This window comes from Mus caroli, unplaced genomic scaffold (assembly GCF_978045245.1).
Source record: "Mus caroli unplaced genomic scaffold, Mus_caroli_1 scaffold_20, whole genome shotgun sequence".
NCBI classification, from domain to species: domain Eukaryota; kingdom Metazoa; phylum Chordata; class Mammalia; order Rodentia; family Muridae; genus Mus; species Mus caroli.
In genome coordinates this window covers 13,613,033-13,638,795 of record NW_028227275.1, presented here as the reverse complement: position 1 = coordinate 13,638,795, position 25,763 = coordinate 13,613,033, and the positions used below count along the sequence as shown (strand labels likewise).

Here is a 25,763-nt window from a genome sequence, read left to right as displayed (position 1 = left end):
GGGAGGATGACAGTAATGAATGCTGTCTTAGAACATGCTGTGGGTTCTGAGAGTTAAGTTATCACTGCACTGTTTACATCTGTGTCAATCCCTCTCAGGAAACAGAGCAAATGCAGCGCTACAATCAACGACTTATTGAAGAATTGAAAAACAGACAGACTCAGGAACGAGCGAGACTGCCCAAGATTCAAAGAAGTGAAGCCAAGACACGAATGGCCATGTTTAAAAAAAGTTTGAGAATCAACTCAACAGCCACACCAGACCAGGACCGTGAAAAAATTAAACAGGTATTTAAACATGAGTTTCCTTTTCAGGGTTTAACACTTTTGAATGACCTTTTAAAAGTATTTACTTGAACTTTCTGGGATGGGGCAGGGTACATGCTATAGACCAACTAGTCGTCCTTATTTGAGACCATAGAGGGCAAAGCGTGTTCTCTCATGACAGAGCTTAGAGCATGGGGTGAGATAAGTTGGACAGCTTTTGCAGTCAGACTAACTAAATTATTGCTTTGTTTTTCTTATTTATAGTTTGCTGCACAAGAAGAAAAGAGACAGAAAAATGAGAGAATGGCTCAGCATCAAAAACATGAGAGCCAAATGCGGGATCTTCAGTTGCAGTGTGAAGCCAATGTTCGGGAACTGCACCAGCTGCAGGTTAGGCTCAGGAGCTGGCAATAAGGATGTGCAGGGGCAGGGCAACATTTGCTGCTGATGGCTGATGAGGAGAAAAGGCTAGAATTGTTAGCTTGTGCTGACCGTGTAGACCCACAAGAAGAGCTGTGTAGTGCCATAGTCCCTTGTTGTTACTTCATGTAACCAAGATGAATGTAAACAACGTAGCTAAATTACAACCTGAGAACTAGTCTTTGAAAGTGTTGAATATGCCTTCTAGTATTAAGTGACGACAGCATGTTAATTTTAAGATGCTGAATTTATTTTTTTTCCATTTAAAAGGATGTGGCTGGGTTTTTTTTTTTTTTTTTTTTTGGTTTGTTTTTGTTTCTTGAAAAAGTAAACCTTTGGAAAATTTTGTTCAGTAGTACCATGCTGATTTAGACTTAGAGAGGACAGTTTGGAGTTGATGCTGCGTGCAGAGTGCCTGGAATGCTCGCTCGCTCGCACTCCTAGAGAGAAAGAGGCTGTTTTGATGCTCTGGGTGTTGGTTACTTTACTGGGAAGAATGCTTACCAGTTCCAGATCTTGCCAACTAGAACTGCCAAGGCCTAAAGTATTTCTCCTTAAGTCCTTTTTATATGTTATGTTAGCCCTTTATATGATAGTTAGTATTTTTGCAAGAAGATAATAAACTTTCAAGAAAATGAAGGTATTTATACACTTATAAAACAGACTATTTTACAACTTTTGGCACTTAGTTGGTTTTTTTTTTTTTTTTTTTAGATTTATTTATTGATTATATGTAAGTACACTGTAGCTGTCTTCAGACACTCCAGAAGAGGGCGCCAGATCTCGTTACGGATGGTTGTGAGCCACCATGTGGTTGCTGGAATTTGAACTCAGGACCTTCGGAAGAGCAGTCAGCGCTCTTACCCACTGAGCCATTTCCATAACAGCATGATGTTTAGCAAGTAATTTGCTACTTTGAAAGAAATTGTATCTGTTAAAAAATGCTCCCAGCACTTGGGAGGCAGAGGCAGGCTACACAGAGAAACCCTTTCTCAGGGAGAAAAAAATTGCTTCATTGATGTGAAAAAAATGTAATCCCAACTTTATTTTCAGAATGAAAAATGCCACCTGTTGGTTGAGCATGAGACTCAGAAGCTGAAGGAGTTGGATGAGGAGCACAGCCAAGAGCTGAAGGAGTGGAGAGAGAAGCTGAGGCCCAGGAAGAAGGTAACGTTAAAGCTGCACTGCACTGCTGTGTGCGGGCCATGCCTCTCCTGCTTCTTACTGGTCCTTCACTGCTTTGTATCAGGCACAGTGGCACGGATGGATGCAGAGATGAAAGGACAGCATCACTGCTCCCAAAGTTGAGGATCTCAGGAGCAGTGAGTGCAGGTTGGGATCATTGTTGAGGGGTAGGCTAGAACAGGATGCAGGCGGCAGAGCTTGTGAGTCTGTGAGGAGGCTGAAGAGGTAGAAGCTGGCTGCGGTATGGAGCACAAGATAGAACTTGTGAGGCAGGTGGGTAGGCTGGAAAGGAATGGGACGAGTTATTACATGTGGAAAATTACAAATAGTTCTCCTCACAGGCAGTGCAGGGACTAGGGCATTAGGGGGGAGACCAGTCTGCAGGCGTCAGCTGGAGCCACAGTAACAGGTGAACTACATTTAAGATATGAGACAGAAGAATGGCTTGGTTCCGCTTTCCCTCCATTTCCCTTGTTTGTAACGGCCTCCCCTGCTGGCCTGATTGCACTGGCTAACCATTGTGTCTGGCTGTCACTCTACAGTTCACATCTCTGTGACATCAGCCTTGCTTTTCATGGGTTTCCAGCCTGGAGTACATCTCAGTGACTCTTCACCCATGCAAATGTGTACTTAGCTTTTACTATGTGCCAGAGGTTTTCTAGAGGTGTCAGGCTTTGTTTTAACCACAGTTCAAAACTGACATAGGTTGTATAGCAGACAATTTAAACTTTTAAAAGCTAGTGTGTATTGATTGAGGGCATAAAGTCACAAAGGCCATAAAGGTAAGGCTTCTCGCTGCTTGTTCTGAATAATTTTGACATTTAATATTTATTTGTAGGCTCAATTTTCCCTGATACTGTCTTCTAATCAAGGTTATTAAGAAAGTTAAGGGCTGGGGATATGACTCAGTTGGGGGCTTGCTTGTCATGGTGTTCAGTGTTCAGGTGTGTACCACTTGGTAGATAGAGGCAAGAGGATCAGAAGTTCAAGGTTACACGATGAATTCAAGGTTAGCCTGTGCTTCATGAAACCCAGTCTCAAAAAGAAGATGGGAAACCAGTTGAAGGAGTGAGTGAGTGTGTAGCAGTGTCTCAGGGCTTGAGGCCACAGGTGCTTATATTGCTAGGACTGTTCACTGGAGCTATTATTATTACTGTTTTGAGCCAGGGTTTGCTTGTGTCTCATGCTGGCCTCAAACTTTCAATTCTCCTGCCTTGGGCTTAGCAGTACTGAGATGCAGGCGTGCCCACTGCACCCAGCCCACTGGTTTTTGTTACCAGTGTGAACTTTGCCCTCTCATTTAATTCATTGTCTTCTGGGTGCCCTGACTTCCCTGTCTAATTCCCCCTGTGTGTGAGGTCCTTATCTTTGATTCCCACCTCAGCTTTCTGTGTCCTGGCTTATTTATTTGGTTTTCTGTGTTATATTCTTTCCCATTCTTTGCCACCAGATCTGTTTCTCTTCTGTTGTATTCCATGAGAATATAAGCCCCATTGAAACAGGGAGTTTATCTCTGTTCACTGATCTGACGCTTGCTATTAGAATTCTTGGCACAGTCTAAGTGATTAATGTACCCCTGTTGAAGCTGATAGAAGAATGTCAACTCAGCCGCCATCAGATTGAGTTCAGTGGTCATCTCCCCTTCCCTCCCTCCTGTGACCTTACCAACAGGAAATGTGCTTTCCACAGCCTCTCTCCTAAGTGACATCCTGTCTCACACAGGTTAGAAATCTGCAGCACTTAGCATTCAGCAAGGTGTTAACTGTGACTCCTTTCCACTCTCTCTCCTGTTGCTGCACTTGCTCACCATGTCCTCATGGGTTCTGTCTTTAGTTCCTCTCCTTATTCTCATTTGCCTGCTCTCACCAGAGTATTTATCCTGAACATCTGAAGAGATGTTGATAAATCGTGAGTTCCATCGGTGTGACTTTGAAGTGTTCACAGTGACACAGTGCGCTGTAAGCTTTCTCACTTAGTATGCTGCAGTGTGCATAGACTGTGTTCTTCCTACAACTTCTGTGCCAGTGTCACTGTTCCGGCTTGTCTTGTCTGGCATACATTCTCTGTCCTGCCTGTGAGTTAACCGTTGCTTCATGGCCACGCTCATGCTCTGCCTCTTCAGGGGAACCTTCTTGTGCTTTGTTTCAACCTGAATAAGAGCACTTTTCTTTAAATGACTTATTCCAGTCCCTGATACCATCCATTCAGTTCACTATAACAAAATATTATAAGATGAAGGCTTCAGAAGTCCATGTCTGGAATTCTGCATGGCCATGTTTTGGTGAGAAGAACTCTCTGCTTGCCCCTTAAAAGAATAGTAATCCTGTTTGGAGGGCTCTGCTCTTGTGACCTAATCCCACTCAAAACTCTGGGGGGGGGGGGGATATAGTTTAGATCTTAGGTTTATGCAGCTTGTCGTTCAGTGTGGAAGAAAGACATGCATGTCAGTAGCTGACACAAAAAGCAGATAGCACCTACTAAAAGGTGTCACAGTCTGCATGCTTACATGTGATGCTCACATGCCTTGCCAACAAGATAAGTTAGGTAGGGACCCTCTTCTGTTGGAAAGAACTGATCTTAATCTTGAACCTGGGGCTATTGCAAAGTATGTGGTCTTAAGTATTGAATAAAATGTTTGGGGCTAGAAATTCTTTGTTTTTATTTTTGGTTATTTTAAGATTAAAAAGTTATGCATATGCATTTGCATCTGGGTGTGAGTGCAGATGCCTGTGGAGACTATCAGATCTCGGGAGCTGGAGTTACAGGCAGTTGTGAGCCACCCAGTATAGGTACTAGGAACTGAACTGGTCCATCTCTCGGTTGTCAGAATAAATTCTATGTACGATGTAAAACGGTGCATAATTGTCTCTCTTCCCCTCTTAAGACACTGGAAGAAGAGTTTGCCAGGAAACTGCAGGAACAGGAAGTGTTCTTTAAAATGACTGGGGAGTCCGAATGTCTTAATCCATCAGCACAGAGCCGGATCTCTAAATTCTACCCTATTCCCACCTTACATTCCACTGGGTCATAGCAACAGCAAGTGTCCTCATCTGGATTTGGCTTCTAAGTACATCATTTATTCTCTTCATCTTCCACAGTATGTATGACTACAAAGACAATCACCTGCTTCATCTTCTTGGTGGTTTTTAAAATTTCTTTCTTGAATTTTATTGTTAAACAAAGATGAAGGGCAGACGAACTAAGACAGATGCTCGGCCATGTTGGCGACGTAGCATCTCGCGGTAATTCCCTAAGGTGATTTTGTATATTGACCTTAAATATTGTATTCTTTAGACACTGTTATTGAAAACTGCCAGAGACATAATGTTTAAAGTTATTTGGAAAATATATCTGTTACATCACTAAGTATTAATAAATATTGTTTTACCTGATTTCTCAATGATGCTAAATTCTATAGAAAGGACTCTGCTATAGAATTGGAATAATTTTCTTTTGGTAAACCAACTCTTATTTTTAAAAAGCCATGAGTTAGAGAATACATTATTGATTCAGTACATAGATATATTTTTATCACTAAACAGGATCAAAATCTTTTAAAAGAGAAAAGTTATTTCAATAATTTGTTGCAAACATTAGCCTGTGTGGGTAGGACCTAATTATTAAGGTGCTAATTTTATTAAGATAGTGCCTAAAACACTAAATTTTAAACATATGTAAAATGGGGCTTTCCATTTGGTCAAGAGGAACAAAGTCCCCTTCTCACTGACATCACTGTTTTAAAAACTTGCTTATATTACCATTCCGTAGAAAATTACATCCTAAAACAGATGGTGTACAAAGCCTGGGAAGATGGGAGAACTGGCTTTAACATGTGAGTTGTTGAGCCTCTTTACTCTCTGAGAGATACCACAGCTCAGGGAGTTCTGCCATCACCAAGAGCTCAGCCTGAGCTGCAGTCACAGCTACAGTTCTGAAGCTAGTCTCAGCAGTGTTTGTCCACAACGGATTTTCTTTCATATCAGGCACACACCCAAAGTGACACTGGGTTGTTTCCAATGAGGTTATTCAAGTGCATTTTGGTTTGATTTTATTCCATGTTTAAATTAATTATTTTGGGTAGGAAAAGCCTGAAATCTCTATTATGTGGTTGCTGGTACATGTGATTGTTGATGAAATGTTCACTCTTAATTCCTTTTGAAGTTCAGAATCTCAGCCACATGTCAGGTCAACAGTGTTATAAACAGCACATTTGTAAACGATGCTCACTGCCTGCCATTGGCAACCTGTTCTCTCCTAAGAGTGCTGGGTACCAAATTGTTACCAGTATTTAGTTACATTTTGAGGTTGGTGAAAAGTAGAAGTCTCAGTGTAATGTGGGAGCAGCAGTTCATGTAAGAACCGTAGATGTCTGTAGAGCTTTCTGGCCGTTCGTTTGAAACTTCACATGCTGAGCTCTAGCTGGTTAGATGGTTTAAAAATGCATGTGTAATTTTAATTTTATAATTATTTTGACAAGCATAATTTTTCTGGACAACCTTGTAGGTAGCCTTAACTTTTAGCCAACTTTGTTTTTTATATAAATATATAAATATATACATATATAATGTATGGTTGTAAATTCATACACTTAGCACATGAATGTGTTACTATATACAGAATTCATAATGCTTTATTTTCAGATGCTGGGTTGAAAACTGTTTGAAAGCCTTTAAATATATATCTTTATAAAGTAATATTCAGGATGATGATGGAAATCGTTTATATTGTTATGATAAAAGATGGTATTATGTTACCTAGTGTATTTAATGATTTATTTGAAGAGGGAGAGGGGAGGAAGGCTCTCATACCACTTTCTCCTTTGAATTTTTACAAATTAATTCTTCAGTCAGTGGGTTTTCTTTTCAGTTTCATTCAGGTAATTTAGACATGATTTGATCTGAATATCTGCCCTTCCTGTTCCTTGACATTTAGAGCATTGTGTCTGGGAGGGAGGAAAAGGGTGTCTCCCTGAAGCCTGCCCTCTAGATTCCCTGCTCCTGCTTGGAGTTTTCTTCCGAGCATGGCTGCCTTCCTGTGTGTGCAGGGACTGTCACGGGAGCACACCCATCTCAGCACTTCAGGTTATGATAGGAAGTGTTTTGTAACAGAACGCGCTGTTTCTACTCCTCAGGCCTTAAACCAGGTAGATGATAGTGACTGTTCTTCCCTGCATGAAGTATAGGTGGGGAGGGGCTGAGGGGCAAAGGCATCCATTCATACAGTCAGCCCATTCCTGATTAGGTCGCTCAGTTGCTGTGGCAGAATGTGCCATGCAGCGCATAAAGGAATTTGTCAGCAGTCACCTCCCCATTCCCTGCATGCTGTGGACATGTCTCCTCCTCCTCGCCTCTGCAGGTCCAGCTCCTAGAGCCCTAGTAACAGGGCTTCCTCCCTAACCCTGTTGAGGCTCAGGCTGTGGGTCGCTGAATTAGCTGTTTTGGGTGGAGTCATATTAAGCTCTTTCTTACCTTTCCTGTGTGTGAGGAGGACATTTGGAGTGTTTTTAGGTTGCTGAGAATCTTGGAAGCGTCTCACCTGACAGGACATGGCAAGTTGTACCTAAGCAGGGAGCAGAACCAGAGCTACCTCTCCACAGTGTTTTCTCAGGCACACGAGGCCCATGGGGGCTCTCTGATCTCTCGAGCATCAGCAAGTCTCAGAAGCGATTGTCTTTTGTACTCTTCCAGGTCCCTCCTACCCTCATACTTTCCCCCATTCTACACTGTGCTTATTAAATGACAAAGACTCTTCTAAGAAGCCAAATTCGGCCAAATTAATAGCTAGAAACATTGCAGAATGAAACACCTAGAACTGCAGTGGAAGACGAGAGCATCAGCTCTCTGAGAGCCTTCTGGTCCTCTCTGCGCGGTGATTGTGTAGGATGCGGGGTGGTGATTTTGATGTTTCTCTTCAGTCAGAGGCAACAGTTGATGTCTCTGCCGTACCCTTCTTTGGCTGACATGGTTTTAATAACGCTTTAAAATTTCTGCTACAGAGCTTGGAGTAGAGTGTTACCAGTTTCTTCAAATGTTGGCTGCAGCTTAAAAACGTGATTGTTTGCAGTGTAATAAGTTCACCAGCTAAGTTTTCAAGGAGAATTTTGTTTCACATTACGCTTCTTGTCTATTTGGGATCAGAAACATGCCTTTTCAATCATGGGATTGTCAAACAATAAAGCTATTTCTTAATCTATTTTGGGGAATTTTCTTTTTAATTTAAAATCTTAAAAATGAGGTTATCCTGCCTGAGACACTTTGTAGCTTTTGGTTCTAGTTATATTTTAAACTTTTCATCTTCCCAGTCTTCTGACCTTCTATGTTTATCATTGATTTCCCCCCCCTCCCCCTCCCTCCCTCCCTCCCTCCCTCCCTCCCTCCCTCCCTCCCTCCCTCTCCTTCCCCTCCCCCTCCTCCAGCCCCTCCCCGCTCCCTCTCATTACTGACAAATGTAACTTTTACCTGGCAGGTAAGTACCTTCCAATATGTACCTTCCTCCTTTGGAGATGTTTAAAGTGTCTATGTGGCCATGTTGGGTGTGTGTACTTTTATTTCCTTCTTTTCTCCCTGGGATAGATTATTTGTTTCAAATTGATGAAAAATCATATGATAAAACCCCCTCCACTCAGTAGGTGCTGGCGGCTGCCTTGCTCGGCCTGGGTGCAGCTTGGTTGGAGGGAGCTGCTGATGTCATTTTCTAATCTCAGAGCATTGTGTGCTGTTGAGCTCATCCTGATCTCTTTCGCTCTCCGAGTGAAACAAAGCAGCTCACATCCACTGGTCTCCAGCCGGAGACATGGCTCATGGCTGCTATCCTTCTTTTTGTGTGTGTGTGTGTGTGTGTGTTTTTTTTTCCTGGAGAAGGTAGCACAGTTAGACTTTCCTCCCATTTCTTCTGGGTGTACGACTCTATGAAGACTTTTAGATGATGTCTTCGTAAAGTCTAGTAACGAGGGAACATTTCCTAGGCCTGACTAATCATTAATAATAATCAAGATAAGACATCTTCATCTCTATACTTGGCTTCCAGTCATAAATTAATTGCAAAGAAGCTTCTAATTTGTTGTCTATGTGTTTAGCTTTCAGGGAACTTAGAGAAAACAAAGTGCTTTGTCTGGTGTGTCCAGATTGAGGTGGTAGCTTTTAAAAGTCTGCCTTTAGAGATCTCGGTGATCCAATGCTGAAGGCCGGGTCTAAACTACCACCAGTCACCTCTTCCATTTGTGACAAACAGTGTCACAATCAGACCTGTGTAACCCGGAGCCTTTTTAAAACTAACTTTCTCACATGATTAAACACACATTAAAAAAGAAAAAAAAAACCTTTAATTGAAAATTTTACAGTTGAAATGATTTTTTCATCTTACAGGTTACATACAAATGTTTTTTTAGACAGTGGAAAGTGCTTAAATAAAAACCAACTGTGCCCAGTCTTTTATGCCATTTCCTAAGTGCAGGATGGAGCGTGGAAGCCATGCTTCCTCAGCTTCAGGAGTTCTGTGACCTCTCTTTCTTCCCTTCCTTGCCCACTGCCCCTCTTGTCCTGTCTGGGTCTAGTGTGGTGTCATGATTGTTACTTCTGGCCTGTACCTGTGGACCCAGGCCATAGATAACTACGGCCAGTCAAGCTTTGTAAGCCAGTGGGAAGGTGATTGGCATCTGCACCATGGTAACTGAAATGTCACCATGGTAACTGAAATGCCACCCCCTCTGAGGAGGTGAGCTTCTGAGTGTGTTCAGTTGCAAGAGTCGCCTCTGTGACTGGAGAATGCAGAGTGAAGAGAGGAGGAAGGGGCTGACAGCAGCCTTCGTAACATAACCCATCACACGTCATCTACAAAGGCCCCTGTTCCCATTTTCCATTTTCTGGGCTCACTTTTTAAGCAAAGCTCCAAGATCCCCAGCCAACAAGTTATGTAACTGGCTTCTGAGGCCTGGCAGAGGCCTGGGCTAAATGCTAAAGAAGCCGGGGAGCTCAGATCTATGTAGCAGAGAGGTCAAGTCTCATATTAAACATTGCAGCTATTCCGAAAGGCCCACCCAACCAATGGAGCTGTTTCAGATTGTGTGTCTTTGAGTTTTCTGTATGTGTATATTTGGTTCAGACTAAAACAAGTGCCGCTGGGTGATTCGGTCTCAGGAGGACGGGGACCCTTGGACATAGGCGCCCAAGAACCGGTCCAGATACTTGGTGGCTCTGCCAAGTGCAGCTTACGGCTTGGTGGCAATACTTCTCTTCCTTCTCCCAGTATAGACTTGGTCACCTGAAAGTCCAAAGATGAGCAGGGGTTAAATGCCTTGTGGCCTATGACCTTAGGGAGGACCAGCAATACCAACAGTGAGTGCTAAAAGATGGCCTGGAAGATTAATCCTTTGTAAAGCTATTTTTTCCCTTTCAAGTTATCGCCCTACTTTTTTTTTTACCAGGTTCTTCCTTACCCTGCGGCAGCTCTGGTCTTCCCTTTTCCCCAGCTGTGCAACACCATTTTCTGCATTGGTTTTTGCTCGATTTTTCTCAGGCTAGCCCAGAATCAAATGCCCTCTTCTCTGCTGAATCCCAGAACCTCAGCAGTCACACACCAGTGCTTACCTTTGTCTCCTTTCTCTCCTTTGTTCCCTCTGGGGCCGGGTGGCCCTGGAGGACCTCGTGGTCCAGCAGGGCCCCTGTCACCTAGAAGGACAGAGAGGGTATTGACACCAGCACATGAGTACAGGGCCAAAGGCGTGGCATGGTGTGGCACTAAGGCATAAACAGCTGACCCTGGGGTCCCTGCTGTCACTTACCTTTGGGGCCTGGGGTTCCCACATCTCCCTTCTGCCCAGGTGGTCCTGGGATAGTGCCGTAGGCTGCAAGGAAGGAAAGAGTCTAGCCTTAGACTAGAGCTTGCCTGAGGCTTGGGAGGTCAAGCGTTTGCTCAAAGCCATACGGAGAGTGGTGGCATCTGGACTTATACAAGGAACCAGAATTAGGCTTGAGTTTTGGCATCTCAGCTACGGGGAGGAGATTATCACGTTGGTATTTGTATGCCAGGCCCCACGAAAGACTAAGCAGCAGACCAGTGCTGGGCAAGCCATGGAGATATGCTTACTTCGGAAGAAGTCCATGAGGTCTTGTGTCACGTTGCTGTAGGCTGAGAAGACCCTGCTGATGCCAGGAGGGCCTTGGGGCCCTGGTGGGCCCTGGACAGTATAGGCCATCCCTTGTAGCAGACCCTGACCTGCAGAATACCAGGGTGCTGGTGTAGGAAGCAGCATCCCACTTCACTGCTGCAGTATCCTCAGACTGCCTCACTCAGAGCAGCTAAACTAGACGAAACCAGCCTGAGGGAAAAGCCCTGCAGCTTCCTTTGCTGTCCGTCAGACTGGGCTGACCTGTTGTGACAGTCCTCGGGGACATTAGGACTACAGGATGTGCTGGTAGCTAAAGTGAGAAAGGACCTCCTGGCTAACAACTGCCACGAAGCCCTGTCAGAAAGCCGCCCCTGTCAGACTTGTTCTGAGCAGAGTACCAAGCCGTTTGCTGTGTGCCCTGTTCTGTACAGCTCAGTTGTCAGCACTGGGGTCCCTTGCACTGAGAGAGTGGGGTCTTCTCTCTTTCAATCCCCACCCATCTGATTCCAGAGCTGCTATCTACACAGTACAAGTACATAAAAAAAAAAAAAAAAAAAAAAAACATGGACCAGTTTTAGGCCTGCAAAGCCTAAATGCTGAGGTCCACACATGTGCCTTCCCCCTCTGAGGTCCACAGGTTCCAACTTACGCTGCATGCTCTCCGACACCCGCACTGCCAGCTTGTTGTAATCTAGGTCTCCAGTGAAGCCATCCCGGAACGAGTCACCATTGGTGCCATATATACCACCACCTGCAGCTGCCCCATAGCCTCCGCCTGGGCCAATGTCAGTACCATAGGGGCCCCCATCTCCTGCACCAAAGGCTCCACCTTCACCCAGGGAGCCTCCGTTGGTTCCCCCTATGCCCATGGAAGAGCTGTAGGAAGTGCCCCTTCTGGCTGAGGAGCTGCTGCCCCAGTTGTAGTTCTCCCTTAAGTGACCATCTCCAGGTGGTCCCTGTGGCCCCGGAGGGCCTGGAGGGCCAACGATGAAGCTGCGAACATCAGGACCTGTAGGGTAGGAAGGTGCGTTACCGCAGACTGTGGTGGACAAGAGTTGGGAGCTAGGGGGTCTCTGGAGTTTTAACACCCCTTAGAGTGACCTTTGAGGCCCTTGTACAGGATGCTGGTGAGCAGAGAGTGCTTTATCTAGACTGCTGACCATCCTGTGCCTCCTGCAGAGGAGTTGTGAAGGTCTAGGGGGAGGGGAGGGCACAGGAGACCAACATCAAGGAACCTACTTGTGAGGTAGCTAATCAGCTCGCTGCGGAAGTTGTCACTGTTTTCAGCTGCATAGGTGGACAGAGCTGCTGAGACACCTGGGGGCCCTCGAGGACCTGGGGGCCCTGGTGGGCCTGGAGGGCCTGGGATGGAGGACAAACCAGCGGCTGTGTGAGAGGGGAGGGAAAGAGGAAGGTCAGAATCCTGGACAGAAAAGGCTAGATTCTCAGCCTGGCCTTGATCTACTGTGGGCCCCCTCACCCCCCCATGGATTGGGTGCAAGAGATGGGTATGTGTGTGTGTGTGGAGTAGAGGAGAGTGGGCAAGGCCTAGGTGGTCCCTTTCAGGTGATATCTGGGAATGGCTGCTTCCAAGGGACCCTTCTCCCCCTCACCCCATACATATCCTATGTCCTTCTAGACCTTCATCACCAGGCATTAGAATGTAATACAAGGTATTACATTATGTCTTTGTTAAGTGACTGATCACATGGCTCATGAGCTCTGCCAAGGCTACAGTTAGGAGCTTAGTTTCTTCCCATTTCTTCCCCTACCAAGGCTCATGGCTCCTCACAGCCGTGTGACCCTGTCCAGGGCCCCAGGGCCCTCCTGGTGCATGCTCCACTGGGGAACGGCACATTGATTCAGTTCTCCATGGCAGCCCTAGAGAGGACTGGGGATGCCCTCAAAGTCAGGCTGCAGCCCTCAGCCTGTCTCTTAATGCTCTCTAGTGTCCTACTGTGCAAGTATGATGAGAGGTCCTCCACACTGATGCTGGACCATGCATTGCCTGGCATCCCGGGTGGCCCTGGGGGCCCTGGAGGTCCAATGATGTCTCTGTAGTCAGACCCTGTGACATCAGTGGGCAGTAAGTTGTCAGTCACAGCCTGAGCCAAGGTTTCAGTTTCCATCCCAAACTATTTTTCGGATATTCCTGCTTGGCCTTACCTCGGAGCATGGTCAGTAGCTCCTCGTAGGATGTTCCTGGCAGGCCAGGGGGACCCGGTGGGCCAGGATGCCCAAAGCTGATCCCAGAACCTGGGGAACAAGGTCCCAAGTAGTTGGAGACTCAAGTGGGATGGGGAGGATGGATACAAATGGAAAAAAGTGGGGTCTGAGGGAAAAGGGAAAGAATGGTGGTAGGGAGGAAGATAGAAAGGAGTGCGATATAGACACAGTGTGGGGAGTGGCGCCCAATGGAGGGCACTGAGCAGAGCACAGGTCCACAGCCAGCTGCTGGGTGCAGAGTGCCCATTTGTGTGTATACCCGTGTGCTCCTCTGGGCTTCTTTTGCTGTGCTTTGAGGCTTGCTCTTGCTGCCTCTGCAGGGGTCAGGGCAGCTGGTGGGCAGGGGTGGGGGTGGCCACTGGGACCATCTCAGCAGGGTTGGATGCCCTGGTCTTTACTCCTGATCACTCACTTGACATATAGTTGAGAATGTGTCTGCTCAGCTCTCCATAGTCCAAAGACAGGAGGGACCCATCTCCACTGACGCCTGGTGGCCCTGGGGGACCGGGAGGACCCACCAGATTCTGACGTAGGTACTGCCACACATCGTTCCCTGGAAAGGAGAAGATGCCTTCTGAATCAACCTAGAAGCCCAGTTGTGTCTACCTGCCCAGACTGGTTCCCAGTAACTGCTGGGAGTTCCTGGTTCTTGGTGTGCATGCACCGGTCAGGGGAAGTCAGCCTGCCTCTAGGGGATCTGTAGTGGAGGAGGCTGGGGGATTCCCTCTCCCACTTTCGATGCATTTGTGACTCAGCACACAAGGCAGAACAGCGAGTGAGCAACTCCTGGTCGCAGAGGACGTCCTCTTGCTTGCCACCCTAACAAAGCTCACCCAGGGACACATGCCCTCCAAGTGATGACAGGAAGGAGCTAAGAGGCCCTACTCTTTGCCCACTGTGGGAGACTTACGTCGCAGCATGGCCAAGATATCTTCTGAGGAGGACGCAGAGGACAAGCCAGCACCGTAGCCTGATGCTGTGGGAAGAAGACCTTGGCTGACCTCCTTGGTCTTGGAGCAGACCCTCTGCATCCAGACTCTGAAAGGTCAAGTCAGCTAGTCACTGTCTTTGGGCGAAATGAACTAATGGAGCATTTCAGGCTAGTCAGAAGGTCAGAAGAGGCCAGAAATAGATGTTGGCTTTTCATAGGGAGAGCCGTGTTCTAGAATGAGTTTTAGCCTGACTCCTACTAGACACTGCCAAGCTGAGGGTCCCTTTTTGTGAACAGAGATGGGTCCACCCTTGGGCACATGGTGGCCAAATGCTTTGCATGCCTGCCCCTATCATGCCTCTGTTCCCAGTCCGACCTAAGGTTTGGTGAGGCTGGGCACTGTGGCCCAGCCACGATGAGTGTAGAATCAATTCAGGAGAAAGGTGGAACAACCAGTGAATAAAGAGTTGAGCTTTGGGGAGCAAGGGGGACTCGTTGAGGGTAACAGCACAAGGAGTGTCACAGACTTACACCGCAAGTAGCTTACGACCTGGCTTGCCAGCTGGGAGTAGTCGAAAGTCTCTCCTGTGATGGTGATGACAGGCCCTGGGGGACCTGGTGGGCCTGGGGGACCCTGAACCCCTGAGAGATAAGTCCTGATGTTGTCACCTGCCAAGAAGGGATGACACGGTCAAGCCTGCTGCCGAGAACATCTGACTTCCCTATGACCACAGCAGGAGGAGAGAGCGCCTGCTCTGATCCCCACAGCACCTGAGCCTAAGGCCTGTGCTGTCCATGAGGACTGCAGGCCAGGCTTCATGGGTGGAAGCCTTCACATAGATGACCACACCAACCCTCCTTTTCCAGCTCCTGTCCATGGTGTGGGGTGGTGAAGCACTCACTTTGCATGTATTCGGCGATGTAGTGCTGGATATCCTGGCCGGAGCTGCTGAGGGAGCCTGGAGGCCCAGGGGGCCCTGGAGGGCCAGGGGGCCCCTGCATGTACAGAGTGCTTGATGATGCCCCTGAGGGAAGAGAAGGTATCCTGACTCGGCTCCTTCACTCTTCAGAAGAGTGAAGCCCAGGGCTTTGTGTCCCCGCCTGCTCAGAGGAACTAGGACAGTGGCTAGCAGAAGGATCTGCAAGGGGGCGGAGCTGGGTGCTGGCCCAGGCCAGCTGTCTTCCTGCCCCTCCTTTCCTTCAGCACTTTGCTCCCCACCTCAGTGTCTAGCAGAAGGATCTGCAAGGGGGCGGAGCTGGGTGCTGGCCCAGGCCAGCTGTCTTCCTGCCCCTCCTTTCCTTCAGCACTCTGCTCCCCACCTCAGCCGCCCTCCTCTCAGGGTCCCGGGAGCTCCCAGGCCTGCTCCATTCCCTTCTTTGGTCCCCAAGCACAATCCGCTGACATTGGATTTGCCATCAAGCTCCCTCCGAGGATGGGAGAGGAACTTTGTTCTTCCTCAATTCTTACCATGAGAAAGACCACCAGAGATGCCAGGAGTACCTGGGACACCAGGATCACCTGCAATCCAAATTGAGAAACCCTGTGTTGTGGGTGCTTCCTTCTCCGGGCAGCTCCCTAGTGAAGTTCAGCACCCTTAGTGGGTGCAGTCATTCCATGCCTACACAGTCTTGCTTGCAAAGATACCTATCTTTCTTTGGGGAGGCTTCTTAAGATCCAGAATTGCTGGGCCTGCATCCCTCTTTGAGCACACACACACACACACACACACACACACTGCACTGAGGCTTACATGTACTTAGCTATCCATAGTCTACTTGTGTGAACCAAATGTATGAGCTCAGGGTTCTTGCGGCGGGGGGTGGGGGGGTGGGGGGGATCAGCTCTCGCTACCTCACCCCCTACCCCAGGTTATGTTTGATGTATCCTGATGTCCTCGGCGCCAGGAGGTACTGTGATTTCCACTGGCCACTGAGAGAGGACATGGGGGCTCCAGAACCCAGGGCCTCTCATTCCACACAGTCAATCAGGTGGATACTGTTGACAGTCCCTGACCACCTTGCCTCTCTCCTGCTCCTACCCCATGCTGAGCTGCTTGTGGGCCATGGTAGGAGGATCAAGAAGTGCTCCTGCCTGACCTGCCTCCTCCACATTCTTTGGCTACTAGGCAGATGAGCAGAGGACACAACACACTGGCTTTGGGCACCCCAAGTCACTGCTCTTACCTTGGTCTCCCTTGGGACCTGGGGGGCCGGGTGGACCTGGAGGGCCAGTGAAGAAGGTTTCTGCAAGGAAGGAAATGGTGGGGGTGTGGATGACGGGCTGTTTCTGAGGAAACGGCAGCTAGCACAGAACCTGGCACATGGCAGATGCTCAGCCGGATATCCGCTATGCATGGATCTGTAAGGATGTGTGAGCAGGTGTCTGCATGGTCAGAGGGCTGGGTGTGTAAATGAATGGAAAGGTAGGTGACTATGCAGATGATGGATGGGTGGGTGTGTGAATGGGTGGATGGATCTTCCACAGGGGACCAGCTCTGGCCCCCGAGGTGCTTGCTCTTCCAGAGGTTACTTCCAGAGGGCAGAGCTGGCTCTCTTTCTTCCAGCCAGGTTGGTCAGGTTGAAGTAGGAATTGGATGCCCCCAATGTTACCTGAGTCAGTCAGGAAGGATCCTGGTGGCCCGGGTGGGCCTGGTACGCCTTCCCCTAGGGAAAAGAAGCCAGGATTCAGTCATGCCAGCAGGTGAGACAAGAGCCTCACCAGGGGACGAGTCAGGAATGCTCTTCCTGAGAGCCAGCCCAGAAGACCCTGGGCTCTGGGCATCCTTGCCTCCCACCTCCCCTGTCCTTATCCCCTTCTATGGGCAAGGAGTTTGGCCCTCACCTGGTGGGCCTCTGGGTCCTGGTGGGCCTGGGATGGAAGGCCCTGCAGAAGGAAGAGGAAATGCCGGCCTTAAGGGGCTGATTGACACCCGAGGGCTGAGCTTCCTCATGGCATACCTCGTGTCTCCCCAACTTCCAAAGATCAGTGAGTTCTTACCTGGTGGCCCTCGTGGGCCAGGTGGGCCAGGGGGACCTCGTAAGTCAACACCTTCTGTAGAGAGAAGCAAATAGAAACAGAGAAGGCTGAGGCCACGCTCTTCACCATGTTTCGAGCCTTTGACCAGGATGGCTAGTCTCTGGGCTGCAGCCCACGTCCCGTTTGCACAACACCCTGTAGGTCCCCATCTGCTGATCTCCCCATCTGCCCCCATTCTGAAGCACAGAAGGGCTGACAAGGGCTGGGTGTGTGGAGTGATAGGTAAGAATTTAGACTTCTGTGCCAGTAGGCCAGAGTTCAATCCCTACTTCTGTATATATAGCGGCAACTTTAAGCAACTTTTTCACCCTCTCTCAATCTGTTTCTTCCACCATACACCAGGGTCACTGAGACCCACACCCTAGGGATGCTGAGATGGCTCAGACCCAGCAAGATGCCACCAAATGATGAACCCCTAATGTGCTGGCTTCAAACCACTGGGGTTCGCTGCATCTTTGCTGCTTGACAGCCCAGGTGGGAGGCCCAGCTGTGGTCCCCCTTGGACCCTTGGTAGACAGGAGGTCACAAGAGTCAGACTTCCTGTGACGGAGAGTCCAAGGACACCCATCCTTGCTTCCCCAGTTAGGTTTGTTTGACTCCTGCCAGTCACACTCACTCCCAGACCTGATCTGACCCAGGTCCTACTGGAAGGCCACAGCCTGTCAGCTGTCATATTCATGTGACTGTGCCTCTCAAACCAGACATTCTCTGCTGTTCTTACCAGCTCCCATTGCAGAGCAGAGAACATGGCCATTCTGACATGACACTTTGCAATGACTCACTAGTACAGCTGCCTGGGGCCCTGCCAACAGTGTCATCCCCAGCAACACCTGCCATTCCCTCCCCAGTGACACCTGCCCTGGACTGTGCCTGCACTCACGGGCAGAGAGGACCTCGGAGATGGAGCTGCCACTGCTTAGGAATGAGTCACCAGCAAGTCCTGGCTCCCCTCGTGGGCCTGTGGGGAGGACACAGGGTTAGCATGGACACTGCTTCAGGGGAGTTCTGTGGGGCAGGATCAGATTCAGGGCGGGGCCCAATTGAGGGAGGGTGTGGCAAGGAAGGGAAGAGACCTAGAGGAGAGAGGCTGCATTCCAGCTGAAGGAGGAAAGACAGACAAATAAGGGGGAAGAAAGTCAGGGCAACAATGGCTTCTACTGCCTTCCACTGTTATCTTGATACTTGGACAAATCACTGGACAGTAATGTTATTATCAGAGTCTGGTCATCTGAAGCCCGAGATCTATGAAAATGGTCTGCTTAACCTTAACCAGAACACTACAGAGCCTCAGTCTTCCTGTCCTGAGGAGCCCTGACCCTCTCAGAAATATGGGAGAGAAGAGAAAAGGTAAAGGCTCTACAGGGCCTGTGGTGAAGAGAGGCCTGTTGTGGAGAGACCAAGAGGCCCTGCTGTCCCACCCCACCCCCTTTATCTGTAATTCAGGGACTTAAACCCCACTCCCACTGCACCCCCATCCCACCCCAGCCTCCCCCAGCCCACAGCCGGTGGTTATACAGGGTGAGACATACCTTGTTGTCCTGGGAGACCAGCAGGGCCAGCTGGACCTGCAAACAGTTATAGAAAAAGCTTAAATCACAGCCCCTCCCCCAAAACTGAGAAAAGGGCAGGTACCTGGGTGACACAGGAATTCTCCCAGAGCAGATTAGCAACCAGAGGCCAGTCCTGTAAAGCTGACAGGAAGGGGAGCCTGAGGTGGGCACATCTTTACTGCTTGGGGACATCTAGGTCACTTAAATATCCACTACTCACTGGAGCCTGCCTGCGTAGGGACAGGGCACACTTGCCTTGGGTATAAGTCATGTTCTTAACTTGAATACAAATATTTTAAATAATTAAAACATAAAGCAAGATAACAGGCATCTTAGAAAAACGGGAGTGAGGGGTGGGAATCACAATTCTTTAACATTTTGCTTTATTTTAGTTCAGCAGTGTTTTGGGGGTTTGCTTACATTTGTGAGAAGGCAGCTTTACCCACAGAACTCACACACACACACCCCTGATGGTGGCGCTCTAGCCTCTCCAGAGCTTTGCTACACAGTTCTGCAACCATGGCGGTACATCTGCCTCACTGAGCACTGGCATTCGGGTTGCCTCAGATAAATCTGCCGTACTGTTTCTTTAAGAAACAAAGAGCTCAGGAACCTTCATCAACTGCTCTGGTTCTGGAGGCAGAACGGTCTGGATGGAAACCCTCCCCTGCCCTTTGTTGACTGTGTGACCTTAGGGGAGTAATTTACCCACTCTGGGTCTCGGTGTCTCAGCAAATGCTGAGCGTAGCATCAGACTCCTCCCTTTGCTTCCTCTCCATAGTCCCTGCCCTCAGTGTCAGGATTTGAACAGATGTGCCTAGAATCCATTGTCTCCACAGCCTGCTGCTGCTGATTGGGGGCAGAGCAAGAGAACAGACTAACCTGGGGTCCCTGGAGGTCCTGGGGGACCCATGGCACCAGGAGGTCCGGGAGGTCCGGGCACAGTGATTGCTGATGATCCCTCTGGAAACAGAAGAAACATGGGACACATGTCACCTTCAGAGGTGCCAGGACCCCAGTAGGCTGCAGGCCATGCCAGGACCCCGGTAGGCTGTAGGTCAGCAAGACAGGAACCTCTGCTTCTCATCTCTCCAACATCCTAACTTCCCTGGGCTGACTACAGGCCAAGGAGCCACAACATGGTGGTCTGTGCTCACCTGCGTCCCTCCCTAAGCACCCGCCACCCGCTGACATTGAGGCAGATGGCCCATATGGGACAGGCAAATAGAACTCAGGGACGCACCCTCCTGGGCTGCCTACCTGAAGTCATGACTCTGCCGGGAGCGCCGGGTTCGCCTGGGGAGGACAAAGGGAGTGGGCAAGAGGATTAACCAGTGGCTTGATGAATCATTTTCAGAGCTTCTGGTTGCACCGAGGGCCACCTGTGGTCCTCTTGCCCTCAAGCTAATGGGATTGTAGCAATGAAGGGAGCCTACGCTACACTGAGCTACACTGAGCGTTTATCTCTCAATTTAGACCCAGGGCCAGAGCATTGGTCATCTCTCAGAGAAGGGGTCTCCTGGGAAGCTGTGGAGGAATTTACCCTTCCACCAGGCTAGAATGGGGGCCAACCTGAGTCTCATTCTCAGCCCCGCCCCATCTTTTCTTCCTGTAATGGCCATAGTCGAAGAAATTATCTGAAGATCAAAGGATAAATAAAAGTCACTATCCCATGGGTGAATTCCCTGTGTACCGTTGGTCTTGAGGGACAAAAAAGGATGTGTGAGTGGAGGGCTTCCAGCAAGAGGATGCAGGACTCATGGGTCTCTGCACATATCCACCACTCCAGCACCTCTTGACTCAATCCATGGCTGGATGGGATTGGGGCCGGCAAAGGAGTAGAGGGCATGAATTCTGGAGCTGGGAGCCAGGCTCGCTGAGAGAGCCTGGCTGGCACACTTCAGCTTTACTCCCAGAACTAACCAGAGAAGTTCCATTGACCAAAGTCCTTCCCTGGACTCTAAGGTATGTGAACAATGATGGTAAGCCCCAGAGGGGAAGGGTGCGCTTTGCTCACGTTCCCCCAGCCAGGGCTCAAGGCCAAGGCAGGAGACGGCTCAGAGAGAGTACACTCTAACAATGGATAACCTGCCTCTGTAGTGCAGCTCCTTCAGGAGAGCCTGAAGCCCCCAAGAAATACTCTGTGGTCTCCCCTAACCCTATGAGGCCTTACGGAAGCCACCAGAAGTCCACTGGCCTGGGAAGTAGGAACTCGGCTGCCGTATTTTACAGCTGTGCTCATTTATCCTCAAAGATCTTTGTGGCTCAGCCACTCATTAGAAATAATAGTTTTTCAAACCTTTCCTTTCTAGGGTCCGACTTGGGGATGTTTGTGATGGACAGAGTGCCAAGGCTCAGGAAAGTGAGGGCACGGGAAGGAAAAGAGTGTGTGTGACCCTGAGCGCCCTGCACTCCTAGGTTTGCTCAGGGCTGGGGTCTGATGGGCAGGACTGAACTAGAGTGTTACTCTGAGCCTGTGTGACATTGCATTGCCCCAGCCAGACACCCTGTAGTCCTTTGACTTGTCCCCTAGTGGGGTTAAAGCACCCCTCCCTTCCTATAGACAGCTTTTTCTGCATCTCTGCTGTCCTCAGTCACACCTAGGACAGGGTCGGGGAATCAGGCCAAGGGTGGCTCTGGTCTCAGTAGGCCTTGGCATCAGGAGTATTATAGAGGCATTTTAAAGTCAAATAGGCTTGGAAAGCTTGGGAGCAAGCAAGCTTCCTTTCTTATCTTCCTGCCACAAGGACCTGGGGACATGAAAATAAGCCTCAGGGTTGAGCCTGGAACAAGTGGGCCTGAGGACTCAGGCCTCAGCACTCCCTCCTCTCAGCCTTCCTTTGGAACCACTAGATGCCACTGTTGGTCCAGGCTCTGGTCAGAGCAGACCTCCTGCCTGTCAACCCCTCCCGGCTGTAAAAATGGCTGGTGAGAAGAAAAAGAAAAAAGAAAAAAAGCTCCTTGGGAGAAATCACATACCTTTAGTCCCTGGTCGGCCAGGGCTACCAGGAAGTCCTGATGGGATTAAACACAAGTCAGTCAGGATGATTAAGGCCCCGCAGCTCTGGATGTCTGCCCTCCCTCTCTCCCCTCTGGCAGTAACCAGCCAGCACTCTGCCACTCAGTGTGGCCACATGGGCTGCCTGACAGAAGCAGCAGGATCCACTCAGGCCCTGCCTGAAGTCACCTGGAGTGGGCACAGAGCTCTCCCCTAGAAGCCTGCCTGCCTGTCTGGCTGTCTGGCTGGCTGTGAGACATGGAAGTCCAACAGGGTTGGGTTGAGGCAGACAGAGGTTCTGGAGGATCCCTGTCACTCTGGGTTACAAGGCTGTCACTGTCCCTCTCCCTGTTGACTGCTGTGTCCAGAGTTAGCAGCACATGTTGGCCTTTGTAGAGCTTGGTATGACTCTCTTTGTCTGACTAGAGAGAGTGAGGGGCTGGACGTGCGTGCATGGTAGAGATTTCTTAAGAGATTTCCTAGCCAGCAGCGTCCTTCCTGAGTGTTCCTGCACCAGAGACCGAGCACGGTGCAAACCGGATCTGACATCACTGATATCAGAATGTCACCTACATGGTTCTGTGCAGGGTTCACCCCCCACCACCCTTATGGTGCTTATTAGCACTCACTGTGACAGAACCCGAGTCTGTTTTACTGGAGATGGGAAAGGGAAGGACAGGCTCATGTAACTAAAGAGACACTGGCTATAGCGCCTATCCTGTCCTGGCAGGAGATGGCAGCCGGGGACTGCATGACTTACCCTGAGGTCCCTGGGGTCCTGTGAGACCTGCAGAAAAGAAGACATAGGACCAAGAGTTGAAGGGTTAAGGACTGCTCCAAGGACCCACAACACAACATAACACAACACAACACAACCTTGCCCGCAGAGCCGGTGGGCGTGGCAGTGAAGGGCTCAGAGGCTAGGGCCCAGAGTCCTCCATCTCTGGGCAGAGAGCCATTCTGTGAGCTTTGTTGTGAAATGAACAGATGTTCCATTGCACATGCACACCCATATACACACATGATGCCAAATGCTGCCATCGCCCCTCCATTACACTGCACTTAGCTCTAGCTGAGGAGTCAGGATTCCTGGGTTAACGGACACCGTATCTGGTTTTGACTTACTCTTCCCACAGACCTAAGAATCCTGCTCTTGTTTGGCCCTCGGTGGAGATGCTAGCAAGGCCTCTCCTCTCTGGTCGGTAGGTACTGGTGAAGGCCTGGGTACAGCCCCGGGAGAGGAGACAGGCAAGACACTGAACTTGAGTTCAAGTCTACAGTATTAAGAGCACTCATGCTCTTCAACTCCTTGCTCACTTTCATCTGCTAATCCTTCTTTTCAAAATGTCAACTTGTGGTTAGAGTTCTGCCTTGAGCTGCTTGCTGAGGGTAACAGGATAAGGCTCATACACACACATTGCAGCATCCGAGCACCTACCCACCACACCCCCAGTGTGCATACACACGGGAACATCCCAGAGTTGCACGCACACAGAGGACAGTGGCGTCCCTTTCCTGTCTCATTACCTGGCTTTCCTGGGTCTCCAGCGGGTCCTGGGGGGCCCCGGGTTCCAGGCATCCCTGTCAGGCCTTGCTCACCTGCGGAGAGCATGAAATATGGGAATGGCTCTCCCCTGGGAAAGTGCTGCTGAACCCCTGGGTTTTTCTCAGCGGCTTGCTGGCAGATAGGCAGGCAGGAGGAAGCACTGTGACCAAGATTGCTGCATGCCCCTTTATCATTAGGATGGAGGGCCCAGGCATGCATGTGGGGGCAGAGGAAGGCCAGAGAGGGGCAGGCAAGGGCAGCCGGTGACCATGAAGACCACAGCGTGGTGACTAACCTCTGGAACCTTGCTGTCCATCAGCGCCAGCAGGACCTGGGAAAGAAGACAAATGAAGTCTGTTCAGTGCCCCCTCCTGCCCCAGTAGGCTTGGAGCACGTGGTCTCCCAGGCAGGAGCTCTGCAGCAATCCCCATGGCCGCCAACCTCAGGAGCCTTGCCTTTGTGATATGCCTCAACACAGGCTCCTCGCAGCTTCTCCTAAGGCGCATGCATTTCCCTCCTGGGAATGGTCCAGGACACCCTGTCCCCAATGCACTATGAGAACAGTGTCTGCCTCATTCGCCTGAGGACCTGGAGGTGAAGGTCCTTCAGGTCCCTGTCACCTCTCCCCTAAGCATATTCCTAACCTCCTTCCAACTTGGGACCCCCTAGGTCTTGCTTCATTAGCCACACCAGTGGTACCTCTGCATGATTAAACACTTTCTGAGGTTTTTTTTGTTTGTTTGTTTTGGTTTTTTTCAAGACAGGGTTTCTCTGTATAGCTTTGGCTGTCCTGGAACTCACTCTGTAGACCAGGCTGGCCTCGAATTGAACTCAGAAATCCGCCTGCCTCTGCCTCCCGAGTGCTGGAATTAAAGGCATGAGCCACCATGCCCAGCACTTTCTGAGTTTTAAGGAACACCTGAAATGCCCTTTCTTTTTTCTGTCTTCCAGGCTGAAAACAATCTCTTCTTAGGTTGTATCCTTACTCTCTGTGACTCCCGTGGCCCCTGTCACCACTCACAAGCTTTGTTGTAACTTGCAGGGATGAAGCAACGCACAACCTAGTAGCTTACGGTCCTGCATACAGTATGCGCTCACTAATGCTTAGTCAGTGAGTAGTAGTGGAAGAGTCACATCCCCATGGTGGTGGCTTGAGCGTCTATGGGACTCTAAACTGAGGCCAGGTTCCCTGGAGCTTCCCTGTCTGGATATAGGCACCTCAGTGATGGCTAGTCAAGGGTGGTGGCCTAAATCTGGCTTTGAAGCTGTCCCTGAGGTGGACTACTGGGGATTCCATGGAACCTCAAACCTTGCAAGTTCTCTGTGAGCAGGAAGTAGCCAGGGAAGAAGGACAATGCCTGCTCCAGAACAATGAGACATTCCCAGAAACCTGCAGCTAGAGAGCCTCTGGAGGGGGGGGGGGGGGATACTCAGCTCAGACTGTGGGACACTTACCCATTGCACCTTTGGCTCCCGGTTCACCCACAGCTCCAGGCAAACCTCGAATGCCAGGCTCCCCTGCAAAGAACAAAGGACCTGTTGCCGGAGGCTAACAAGGTAAGTGTGCCTCCACACTGGTAGTGTGAATGTGCCTACTTCCTCCTGCTTCCTCTTCCCCCAGAGGAGCTGAGAGGGACAACTTCCCTCTGCTTTGCCACCAAGGTCAGAAACACCTATCAGCTCGGGCCCCATAGGCAGCAGGTTCAGACTGCCCCAGCAGCCACAGCTGATCTGAGGGTGGCATGTATGAGTCTGGTTTCTTTGGAAGCAGCATGCTACTCAAAGCACCATTACTTCCAACCCCCTTTAACCCATGCAGTCGGCAGGGTGTGAGCAGCAGAGAGGCCGGGTGGGTGGTATGTACTTTATGCTGCTTTGGGAATGGACTCTAAGTTTTCCCAGCCAGATTCCCCCAAAGGATCAAAGACACTCTAGCCTCTGCACCAAACAGACACGGTCTGCAGCTAAGTGTGCATTTAGATGCGTGCTTAACCTCCATCCCTGATATATTTAATTTTGTCGGAGGTTTTCTTAGATTGGAAGTACTTTGAGGGTTCTGAGACAGAAATTCCACCTCATCCTTTGGTATCAGTCCCACTTCTGGTGATTGCTAAGTCCTAGAAGGTCATGAATGGGTTAAATTCCTGGGTAGCACTGACCTGTGAGGCCTCTGGGTCCCTTCTCACCCTGGTCACCTAAAAGAAACATGGGGTATGGGGTGCAGGAAAAAAACCATCAATTATGGGTAAGGAAAGCAATCTCCCTTCATGACACAGAGCCATGCAACAGGGTGCTGAAGAGAGTCATCCCTTCATGACAGCTTCGCTGCAACAGGATGCTGGAGTGTTAGTTCATTGATAATGCCGGAGGAGCCATCATGATCCGCCCACAACCTGATTCCCCTACAACCTCTGCTGTGGTGAGGCAGACCAGAGGGCAGACATCTCAGAATGTGCCTCTCAGCACTGTGAGGACCACTCAGCAATGCATATGTGAGC

The 25,763-nt window shown here is 49.6% G+C and overlaps 2 protein-coding genes across 3 annotated transcripts in view; one reads left to right on the top strand and one right to left on the bottom strand.

The window, feature by feature from the left end:
• Slk (STE20 like kinase) overlaps positions 1–8,063 on the top strand; it is a 59,387-nt gene extending 51,324 nt beyond the window's left edge. For both annotated transcript variants that reach the window (XM_021151432.3, XM_021151431.2), the window contains 4 exons: positions 99–287; positions 531–656; positions 1,740–1,853; positions 4,756–8,063. In XM_021151432.3, coding sequence (XP_021007091.1) covers positions 99–287; positions 531–656; positions 1,740–1,853; positions 4,756–4,902 — 576 coding nt within the window. In that variant the 3' untranslated portion in view covers positions 4,903–8,063. The remainder of the gene's footprint in view (positions 1–98; positions 288–530; positions 657–1,739; positions 1,854–4,755) is intronic.
• Positions 8,064–9,241: 1,178 nt separating this feature from the next.
• Col17a1 (collagen type XVII alpha 1 chain) overlaps positions 9,242–25,763 on the bottom strand; it is a 38,728-nt gene continuing 22,206 nt past the window's right edge. Inside the window, exons 27-53 of the mRNA XM_021151707.2 lie at positions 25,425–25,460; positions 24,721–24,783; positions 23,561–23,596; positions 23,247–23,318; positions 22,480–22,506; positions 21,701–21,736; positions 19,982–20,017; positions 19,604–19,684; positions 18,701–18,736; positions 18,052–18,129; positions 17,133–17,186; positions 16,977–17,018; positions 16,745–16,798; positions 16,319–16,378; positions 15,603–15,653; positions 15,037–15,159; positions 14,666–14,803; positions 14,114–14,179; positions 13,616–13,756; positions 13,144–13,233; positions 12,935–13,045; positions 12,217–12,363; positions 11,627–11,986; positions 10,956–11,084; positions 10,651–10,713; positions 10,457–10,537; positions 9,242–10,130 (exon numbers count right to left, since the gene is read on the bottom strand). Coding sequence (XP_021007366.1) covers positions 10,078–10,130; positions 10,457–10,537; positions 10,651–10,713; positions 10,956–11,084; positions 11,627–11,986; positions 12,217–12,363; positions 12,935–13,045; positions 13,144–13,233; positions 13,616–13,756; positions 14,114–14,179; positions 14,666–14,803; positions 15,037–15,159; positions 15,603–15,653; positions 16,319–16,378; positions 16,745–16,798; positions 16,977–17,018; positions 17,133–17,186; positions 18,052–18,129; positions 18,701–18,736; positions 19,604–19,684; positions 19,982–20,017; positions 21,701–21,736; positions 22,480–22,506; positions 23,247–23,318; positions 23,561–23,596; positions 24,721–24,783; positions 25,425–25,460 — 2,264 coding nt within the window. The 3' untranslated portion in view covers positions 9,242–10,077. The remainder of the gene's footprint in view (positions 10,131–10,456; positions 10,538–10,650; positions 10,714–10,955; positions 11,085–11,626; positions 11,987–12,216; positions 12,364–12,934; positions 13,046–13,143; positions 13,234–13,615; positions 13,757–14,113; positions 14,180–14,665; positions 14,804–15,036; positions 15,160–15,602; positions 15,654–16,318; positions 16,379–16,744; positions 16,799–16,976; positions 17,019–17,132; positions 17,187–18,051; positions 18,130–18,700; positions 18,737–19,603; positions 19,685–19,981; positions 20,018–21,700; positions 21,737–22,479; positions 22,507–23,246; positions 23,319–23,560; positions 23,597–24,720; positions 24,784–25,424; positions 25,461–25,763) is intronic.